The sequence below is a fragment of the Mugil cephalus genome, chromosome 6, assembly GCF_022458985.1.
Source record: "Mugil cephalus isolate CIBA_MC_2020 chromosome 6, CIBA_Mcephalus_1.1, whole genome shotgun sequence".
NCBI classification, from domain to species: Eukaryota; Metazoa; Chordata; class Actinopteri; order Mugiliformes; family Mugilidae; genus Mugil; species Mugil cephalus.
In genome coordinates, this window is record NC_061775.1 from 25,596,351 (window position 1) to 25,606,470 (window position 10,120).

At 40.7% G+C, this 10,120-nt stretch overlaps 1 protein-coding gene and 4 non-coding genes across 5 annotated transcripts; 3 read left to right on the forward strand and 2 right to left on the reverse strand.

Annotated features, from left to right (window-relative positions):
- Positions 1–143: 143 nt before the first annotated feature.
- LOC125008903 (fetuin-B-like) lies at positions 144–4,725 on the forward strand. The gene is made up of 7 exons (XM_047586264.1): positions 144–543; positions 738–851; positions 1,449–1,527; positions 1,635–1,801; positions 2,351–2,464; positions 2,740–2,874; positions 4,324–4,725. Exons 1-7 carry the CDS (start codon positions 346–348, stop codon positions 4,579–4,581), a joined length of 1,065 nt encoding a protein of 354 aa, XP_047442220.1. The 5' UTR covers positions 144–345; the 3' UTR covers positions 4,582–4,725.
- An 878-nt stretch (positions 4,726–5,603) lies between these two features.
- On the forward strand, positions 5,604–5,675 carry trnah-gug. Its single transcript has one exon. It is a non-coding gene; the product is annotated as a tRNA-His (tRNA).
- A 692-nt stretch (positions 5,676–6,367) lies between these two features.
- trnah-gug lies at positions 6,368–6,439 on the forward strand. Its single transcript has one exon. It is a non-coding gene; the product is annotated as a tRNA-His (tRNA).
- Positions 6,440–8,277: 1,838 nt separating this feature from the next.
- trnah-gug lies at positions 8,278–8,349 on the reverse strand. Its single transcript has one exon. It is a non-coding gene; the product is annotated as a tRNA-His (tRNA).
- Positions 8,350–9,027: 678 nt separating this feature from the next.
- trnah-gug lies at positions 9,028–9,099 on the reverse strand. The gene has a single exon. It is a non-coding gene; the product is annotated as a tRNA-His (tRNA).
- Between the last annotated feature and the right edge of the window lie 1,021 nt (positions 9,100–10,120).

Here is a 10,120-nt window from a genome sequence, read left to right on the forward strand (position 1 = left end):
TCAAGTCTTCACGGTGCACTATGACCCCCCCCACCACCCCCACCCTCCAAAGTGTGCCTGAGCCAGCCATTGGCCTGCAGAGCAGCAGATAGCAGCTGTTTGCTCATCCTTTAGGAAAGAGGGGAAAGTCCAGCATCAGTCGTTCATTATGTGTCGAAACCCTGTCTGTAAAAACTAGGACTGCAGGTCTCGCAAAGGACGACTTCCAGGCCAGTGTGTGTGTGTGTGTTTGTGTGTGTGTGTGTTATTCTAAATGTTAAATTATCCACCAGCATAAGCTTTAGTAATCTGATTGGAAACAATTAAGGCGTTTGCTGGGGCTGTGTGTATGTGTGTTCTTGGAGGATGAGCGTGTACCTGCTGGTCCTGTGTCTGGCTTTGCTGCAGCAGGAGGGGGGAGCCAGGCCAGATCCACCAGGCTGCAGCGGCCCTGATGCGGTGAGAGTGGCAGAAGAGGCCCTGGAGCAGATCAACCAGGACAGGACAAACGGATACATCTTGAGCCTCAACAGACTCTATGATCTCTCTCACACTCCAGACCAGGTAACACACACACACACACACACACACACATGCACAGCAGCATGAACAGGACTGGGACAGTGGAGATACCAGCAGCCTTGTTTGCAGAACCTTGCATGAAAAAAACACAAACGTGCAAACACAATTTTATCCAAATGTAAAATCGTGATATTGTGTGTGTGTGTGCGTGCATGTGTTTGTGTATGTGCATGCAGGAGAAAGGTGGGTCACTCTACAAACTGACCATTGATGTCATGGAGACCAAATGTCACATCACCAGCGGGAAACCGTGGAAGCAATGCACAGTTAGAGGAATTGGTGAGGTTCCTGTAAGTGTTGAATCTTTATTCATGATGACATTTATGCTTTAATATATATATATAGATATATATAAAACGTGGAAAAGGCTCAGTTTTAAAATTACAAAAGGTGGGAATATTCATATTATAGTGCATGAGTCTTCAACAAGGGGTCCGTGGAGGAACTGCAGGGAGGGTTGATAAAATCTTTGGTTGTTTAGACATTTTTTTTATATTTTTTTATTCCTTAACTACACATTAACATGCATCCAACATATTTTAGTAAAAGGAATAAACTGAGGCAGAAGACTGAATGTTTCATTCAGCTATAAAGATGCCGTCTCAACAGCAAACCTTTGCGTACAGAGCGCCAAACACTAGACCTGTCAATCTAAGCCTCACTGTACACAGCAGGCCCCGCCCCTATCGCTGCTGAGCCAATCACAACGCTGTACATTACATGTTGCCTGTTCAGTCCCCAGGTGAAATCCCAGATGTATGTTAGTGTGTACTTTAAACATGCAAAACAAGCCACCGTGCATACTCTTAGCAGATTCACTGTTTCTGCCTCTGTCCCCAGACGCCTGTATCTACAGTATTTACAGCCAGTGTGTTTGTGTCCCTCAGGTGTATGGAGAGTGTGAGGTCTCTGCCTCCGTTGACACTCAGGTCAAACTCCAGAAGTATTCCTGTGCTCTTCGTGAAGGTAGATTTATTTTTTTTTGTCCCACGAAACGCCTCCTCATCTCGCGTTGGAAGACATGGACGCTGCACTCTCCTTTGACCTTTGACCTCCCTCCTCCCTGTTTGTAGTTCCTGCTACCGCGGTGGTGGACGTGTGCCCAGACTGCCCCACCGCCGACAACCTGAACGAGCCCGTCGTCAAGGAGACAGCCAACCTGTCCCTGCAGAGGTTTAACGAAGAGAGCGGCCTGGCCAACTACTTCACCCTGGAGAACATCACAAAGGCCAGCTCACAGGTGGAGAGACACTTAGAGACATGAAGATTAACAAACAGCAGTTTAGTGTTTAGATCTTAAAGGAAAAGATTCAAACTATGGACAAATATGTGTCTTGTTGAAAAGACTTGTCCTCTTTAGGTTAAACCTGCATTTTTTCTGTTTCCTTCAAAAAACCTAGATTTAAATGTGGCATTGCTTACACAGTTTTTTTATTTTAAAAGCACGAGAGATGTATTCTGATGCTAAATTCAGTTCAATACAACTTTATTTGTCCTGAAGGCAATTCAGTTTGACAGCAATAAGCAGTGCCTGTACCTAGACAGAGTCTGCCAACACATTCAGCAGTAACAACACTAACACTGTCAGAGATGGTTTTGGTTTTTGGATTTTCCGTTCAGTACAGATATTAAAAACAAAAAAAGAGCGGTTATTTGATTTTATTTTAATATTCAAGGCATTTTTTATCAGTGTCAAAAAGGGACAAACAAAACTTTGTAAAGTCTTTTCTGAATTCGTCCCCAAATTTTCTTAACGTGTGTAATGTTGAGTCTTTGTGTGCTTTGTCAGTGGGTTGTCGGTCCGTCCTACTTTGTGGAGTTCACCATTGTGGAGACGGTGTGTTCAAGGGAAACGGACGCCAGTGAGCTGAGCAGCTGTCCACCCATGGACTGTCAGTTTGCTGTGAGTAGCTGATTTATGCTTTGTTTACTCTTTACACTGAGATTTTTATGGCCTTTAACTAAACAAGACACCTCTTAACGATTGAATATTGAACTTAAAAGTACCTCGAACATCTAAGAATTACCCAGAAATTCAACAAATACATTCATATTCAGTGGTTTTAGATGAATTCAAGAGCTAATTAATCCCGTCAGACCTGTTTTTATGTGCTTTATCTTCAGCCGTTGCTAAATCTCTTCTTTGGGCTCAACGAGTCTTGATCTCCTTTCTCTCAGCACAGAGGCTTCTGTCTGGGCTCCCACATGGCCAACGACGACATCTTTGAAATCGGGAACCCTGTCGGGAAAAGGGGCAGTTTGCTTCAGACTCAGAAACCCGTGGAGGTGAAGTGTGAGATCTATGAGCCTCAGGTGTGTACACGAAAAAGAGATTAGATTAGATAGATTCTCTCATGTTAGCATTCGTCTGCTACCATTCGTTAGCTCACTAATTCCGACTATTGTCTATTGGTATATGGTAAATAATCTTGTTTTTATACAGATCTACCCATTCTCTCACACTAGCACACATACATTCACACACCAGGGCTACACAATAGGAGCAACTGGAGGCTCAGTGTTTTGCTCAAGGACACTTCAGAACGTGGCACATTCCCATTGAACCACCTCTCTACCTACTGAGCCGCAGTCACCACTATTGTCTATTATAAATCACCTCTATTAGCTGCATTTAATGCAAAACACCAACCAATATTACATGTACATCCATAATTGTTACAATGGTTAATTAAAGAATACTTATTTTTACACTTACATATGCTAAATTAAAAATGTAATTAAAAAAACTGCTCCATGTTGGGGTAAAAACTCCTAAAACTCAAAGATCTGGTCGACCTCAAAACCGTTCAAATCATGAAACAAAACAAAACACCATCAGTTACCACACGGCATCCAGACGTTGTTCCCTTTAATGGAAAATAACCACAGTCTCAGGGGAATACGTATGTTCAGAAAGCAGCAGGTATGCACCAACTCAAAGACGCACCGTACATCAGTAAAAGGAGTAAATGTGTGGAACAGCTGTAGCAAAGAAATGACACCAAGCAAGTTCAAACTAATCTTTATGAACTATATTCTGAATAGCTACAAGATTAGATTAGAGTCTTTATTGGTCAAACCGTCAAACAAACAGTCTATACAAGATGGAAATGGACACAAAAATTAGTGACCAATGAACAACGGGCCTTGTTCGCTTCTTTTCTTCTGTTTTGTTAATATGTGATTGATAAACTATAAAAAACAAACAAAAATGGGGTAGGACTTAATAAGTTTTTATTAATTTCATCCACAGACTTTCGAACATGGAACCGCTATTTATGTTGTTATAGAGTTGCCTTACCGACTTGTTTTTTTGCCTAAACTTTATTTAATAATATGAATAAATGTTTCCAGGAGGGACAGAAACATGGAGGTAGAAAAAACAAGCAGTGTTTGAAAAGGTGAACGTTGCAGCAACGTTGAAAACGTGGAAGATACGCGTTCGTCTCAGATTTAGACAGACTATAATGATCCACAAGGGAAATAACTTTGTCGTAGTAGCAGCTGGAGACAGAAGGAAGGACCCAGAAGTTCAAGCGTGATTCTTTTTTAGTGGTGATGGTGACTTATCAGAAATATCGCCCATGTAAATGAAACCACTGACCGACGTGCATAAAGTGGACGCGCTACTTTTAGAGACTGGGTGGGAAAACACCACCAGACGTCCTTCAGCAAGTTTCTTTTTTCAGCCATTATTTATAAACCCTATAAGGGCTCAGGAAATCAGAAACACGTAGCTCCGTCTCTCTCTTGGTCCCGCAGGCCGCCACTGCGGAGAAACAGGCCCACGCCACGGCCGACAGCGGGCATCATCACCACCAGCACCACAACCACACCCACCTGCACCCCCACGAGCACATGCACTCGGTCACGCCCAGCTCGAACGCCGGCGCCTCCCAGCGACGGGGCTCCCTCGGCGCCGTGGTGGACCGGCCCGCCTCCCCCAGGTCGTCTCCGTCGGCCGTCTCCTGCCCCGGCCCCCGCAGACACCGTCTGGGTTTGGAGAGGCTTAAGCTCTAAGGAGGAGACCTGCATGTTGTGATTAGTTAGGACGAGAAACTGTAACTAAAGTAGGAGAGGATGCTAATTTATACTGACAATGATGCTTAGAATTAAATATTTTAAATTGATTGTGTTTGATTAAAGTATTTGCCTGAAGTTGAATTGTTTCCTCCAAGATATGAGAATATTTAGGCAGATTAGTATTTTAATTGTGCAAACATATTAATTAATTTGATGTTTTTAGCAATGAATTAATGGCTTTTTAATTAGCCAGACAACGTTTGCTAGAAGTACTACGTGTGAGATGAGATGAGAGAAACAAACATTATACAAAGCAAAAAAGTGACCTACCAAGATTTGAGGTCAATAAATAAACATACTTAAATCCACTTAAATTGAGAGATAAACATGTTGTTTCCTGCTCCAGACAAAACCCGAGATTCAGTATTTTGTTTGTGCGATATAACAAAAGGCAGTGCAGCGTGGATAAACGGGAACTGCTGGCTAACTCTGCGTGATTTAATGGCGCCAGTTTGACCAAATGTGAACAGCAGGTTTTGGTTTTTTGGAGCCACGTTTGACTGATTCAGAAATGTTTTGGCACATTCACACGGAGGAAATTTGGGCACAGATTTTGCAGAGCTTAATTTAATTTCTTTTTCCACTCCCAGAAAGTTAACTTATTTTCACTTTGAAAAAGCACACAGCCACAACTACAGTTCCAAGTTGTTCAGCCTCCACCTCCGGAAAGATGTGAATGTATTGTTTTTTTTTCTCCTTTGTTTGCAGCACGTTATAAGTCAACTTGTGTAAATGCCAAACAAATCTAAGATAATTTCCAGAAGACGTACTAGTTCTAAAACGTGCCGTGACCCGGATTCAAACCGAGATCTGCATTACAGCCTCGTAGGTACCACCAGAGGGCCAGGTGTTTATCAGCAGGCAAAACAGACAAACGCTTGTGGCTGAAAACTTCGAAAATAAAATGAGTATCCTTCTAGGAGTGAAAAAAGAAAGAAAGGTGAAGGGAGATGCCTAAAGCCGTGATCGTATAGTGGTTAGTACTCTGCGTTGTGGCCGCAGCAACCCCGGTTCGAATCCGGGTCACGGCATTTCTCATTTTAGGTTGGTTTGTTAAAAAAGCGTAATTTTGTTCAAATGTCCACCCCACATAGTTAAGGCTAGACGAGCAGCATCCAGTTAGCTATTTAAAATTATTATTAATCACCATCCTCTTCTTCTTTCTTTGTCTTCTTTCACTCCCAGAAAGAGAACTTATTTTCATTTTGGAAACTTAGCACTTTTCTACTGTGGCTTGAAGTTTTCTGCCTTTGGAGGGTTTTTGGCTGTTGACAAACTGCCCCCTCTGTTGGCAGCTGAAGCGGCTGCAGATTTAAAAACCATCATGTTACCCTTTGTCCTCATAGTTCAAACTTAATTTATAGTTTATTAGCCAGCTGTCGTGACTTTGGTGCATGATACAGAATCAATATACGGTCATGCATACTCATTTGACTCCAGTTGCACATTGCTCTAAGTGTACTTCAATAGGATATTGTCAACAAGAATAAAACCCATCTTGTGTAGTGGGATATATTTTTCCGTACAATATAAAGGCATGCAAGTAGGTGTTAAGTGAACAAATAAAACACTTCTGTGATATATCTACACAGAGCAGTGTTTATTAGAAGTATTTGTGCATTTGCAAAAGTAAGCAGTGCAAGTACAAGTGCAATGCAGTTCATATTTATGCAAACTGTAATGCAAGGGACACGGGTTCCCCATCCGCCCCCTGGGGCAGCTCGCCGTGATCGTATAGTGGTTAGTACTCTGCGTTGTGGCCGCAGCAACCCCGGTTCGAATCCGGGTCACGGCACATTTTAAATAGAACAACTGAACTTCTTCATAGAATCATAAAGAGGTGTATCCCTCCTGAATGTGATGCTAGTTAGCAACAGAGGAATAAATATGCGCCTCCATACAATATAATATGCTCCATAAACTCCTCAGGTGTTGGCTTAAAAAAAGTAACGCGTTACCGTAATATATTACATTTAGGAAGTAACGGAGTAATACAACGCGTTACTAACTATATTTTGGTAATACTATTGCAGTTACTGCGAGGCCGGTAACGCGTTACAATCCGAGCAATCGCACAGGAGGAAGTTTCGAAAAAAACAACACAAGCGCAACAGCCGTAAATAAAGAGTAGAAGAAGAAGACGGTTTTAAATCAACAGAAGAAGAAGAAGAAGAAGACAAGATGGCAACAGCTGATTGAACAAGCACTGGTCTACTTTGAATTTGGCACAGAAACAGATAAGAACCTCACACTAAAGTGAACTTTACGTGCTGGTTAGAGGCCGAGGGACTATCTACGGCTAAAAATAACCTGAAGAAACACCTGGAGTTTGAGGCTAAATAGCCTCTTGCTAGCAAACAGACGGAAGATGACGGCGCGAGCAAATCTAAACAACCAAAGCTGGATTTCTCCAGACCAGAGGTGAAGATGTTTGACCAAGTTTCAAAAGCTGGTCGACAAAATCCCTGTTCGATCAAGTGACAAGGTAAAAACAAATCTCTAATGATATAGTCCTGTTAAGGTATAAACACATTTCCACAGATAGTTCATTTAAGATGAGACGCTGTAGGTGGTGTTAGAGGTGATTCAGTGATTAAAAATTGTTTTCATTTGTTAAGTCCGTTGTGTTTACAGAGGGATTTTCATGGTTATTGTCACATCATTTCAGAATACTTTAATAGTTAAAGTAAATAAATGAGACTGCGGGTGGTAATGAACAAAGCGCCAACTAAAAAAAAATAAAATAAAATATGGATAGAAATATACAAAGTAATGAGTCATTAGAGATTTGTGTCTCAGTGTCTGGCGAAAAAGACAACCTTTAAAACTATATAAATGTAAATTAAATTAGAGTCTTTATTGTCATTGCACGTTAGTATATAACAATATACATCGCACAACAAAATTTAGGTACAGCTCTCCGGTCAGTGCAAAAGATAAATATTTAATAAATAACTAAACTAGACAAGGCATGTACAACAAACTAACTAAAAAGGACACCATATACAAATTAGAATGCAAACAGGACTGTATAATATTACACTTGTTTGGGGAAAAGGAAAAAATCTTATTGCACAGTCATTATTTTCATCAAAGTGAAACGTTGTGGCTCAAATGACATGATTGTGTCGGCATGAAACAGTCTAGTATGAATTGCAGTTCATATACTTGTAGTAGATTAAAAGAATACAAGTGAAAATATTAAAAAGAACATTCGCCATGACAAAATACTGCGCACCTTCATTTTGTAATGCTTTGTCCTAAATATTTATTTTGGTGTAAGTAACTAAAAAGTAATGAGTAACTCATTACTCTACACAGAAGGTAATATTGTAAAGAAACGTATTACTTTCAAAAGCAAGTAACTTGTAATATGAAATATATTACATTTTGGAGGTAACTTGCTCCTCACTCACTAAGAAACCCGGCTTTACACTAGTGGCAGGTCAAAGTACTGATCAAAATGTGATGTAATATTTGGAGCGGTTTTGCATGCATGTCAGGAAACAAGATTATATCATTATCAATGATCTTTTCATGCACAAACACTTCTGCAAATGCACAAATGCATGTATAGAGACAGACTAATTTTTCTCCAGCGCCACAACCCTCCTTAAGTTTCTCCTTAAAATGTGCCGTGACCCGGATTCGAACCGGGGTTGCTGCGGCCACAACGCAGAGTACTAACCACTATACGATCACGGCGATGTTACACGAGAGGCCTCGCTGTTTCATGCCACCAAGATCTGCAGTCAGACAACCAGCTGAACAGGCAAATGTTCTGGGCCCCAGGCCAGTATAGAGCCTCCTGAAAACCCAAACTACAGCAGCAAGAGCAGCAACAACAACGTGCCATCTCCCTAGATGTGAAAGAAATAGGAAGACAAGAAAGCAAAGCAGCTACTATTTGTTGACGTCTCATTGTTTTGGTTCTTTTATGTTTCACTGTAGTTATATGTGTAAATGTAGTTATGTTTGTGCACGTATATGTGTATAAATATATGTTAGAGTATAGTAAACATTATTATATGTCACATATAGCTAAATATTAATATTTTATACTTTATCGTAGTATATATTGATTTAACATAAGTAGAAGGGATTTAATAAGATTTGACTTCTTCCTACTAATTTTGTGTTTTGTTATTTTACTTTGCGTTGTTGTTTGATGTTATGATTATTGTTTTTTAGCTTTTTTCAGATGAACTTTCATTCATTCACGATGATAAATAATAAAACTAAATAGAGGTCACTGAGGTGTAGCCGTAAGTGTGGAGGAAAGATACGTGAATGAAATAGTTCTGCTTTTTAACCTGCACTACGTTAACAACAAACCACCCGACCTCTCTAAGTATGTCCAGAAGACAGTTCCCATTAAAAATGTGCCGTGACCCGGATTCGAACCGGGGTTGCTGCGGCCACAACGCAGAGTACTAACCACTATACGATCACGGCGAGCTGCCCTGAGGACGGTGGGGCTCAATAAAGACGGTCGTAACTGGTGGAAACAGACATTTCCCTACGGAGACGCAGCATTTTTTTTCTGTATTGGTTCACTGTTAATTGGACGTTTGTGTTTTGGCCTGTGCCTCCAATATACTCTAGAATTACCTCCAAATGTACTGACTGTGGACTCACCTGAGTTGTGCTCAGAGCAGAGCAGAGCAGAGCAGAGCTGTAATTTGTGGCGACAGTTTCATGGGCCCGTTCAGACCGAATCACGCCGTGTTCCCTGTAACTGGGAGAGAATGTCAAACAGTTCAGGGGGAGAACAAACCCGTCCAGACCCGACTCTCTGGGGGGGAGTTGGCTCAGTTCAGTCCCATGCAGTCACTTTATTACTGTTACACAACACAGAGAAGAAAACTAAGCCATCACAGTAACAGCAGTTCACACTGGGATCACAGAGTTAAAGGAAGTGCAGCAGAGACGCAGCGGCTTTAAAGTGTCTAAATGTTTAAAAGTGTTCAAACTAAATCACAGTATGAGACATTGTTAAAGAGAAACTAAGTCTGTGTCTTTAAATAAACATCATTAGTCCTCATTAGGTTACGATGATATGATAATACAACTAAGACAAATCATTGTGTAGATGTGTTTTTCTTCCAAATTTGAACTAAACACACTCACTTGCCAGTTCACTGAGTACTGGCTTGAATTGAAATTATTCTCTATAACTTAAACAGAAAACATGTAACAGATTAAATATAATAATTCAACAATCAAGTGAAGTCACTCTGAGTGTAAATCAATTTAAACAACGTATAAATGATAAATCTATGCAGGTACTGTCCCCGTACTTATCTATACAGGAATAAGTAACTTTTTAAAATAAAATGATGTGTCTGAAATTACATGGGAGCATATTCCAATAATGTACTGACTTCATCATATAATTTTTAGTGGCACCACCACATGACATGCGCTCACTTCACAAAAAAAGTATAGTGTACCACTCCATTTAACTTCATGCATG

Bases quoted from the DNA above. Each gene is read 5' to 3' on its own strand.
- LOC125008903 (XM_047586264.1), top strand. From the start codon at position 346: ATGAGCGTGTACCTGCTGGTCCTGTGTCTGGCTTTGCTGCAGCAGGAG. The intron at 544-737 runs GTAACACACACA...ATGTGCATGCAG, and splicing joins TCTCTCACACTCCAGACCAG to GAGAAAGGTGGGTCACTCTA. The intron at 1,802-2,350 runs GTGGAGAGACAC...GTGCTTTGTCAG, and splicing joins TCACAAAGGCCAGCTCACAG to TGGGTTGTCGGTCCGTCCTA.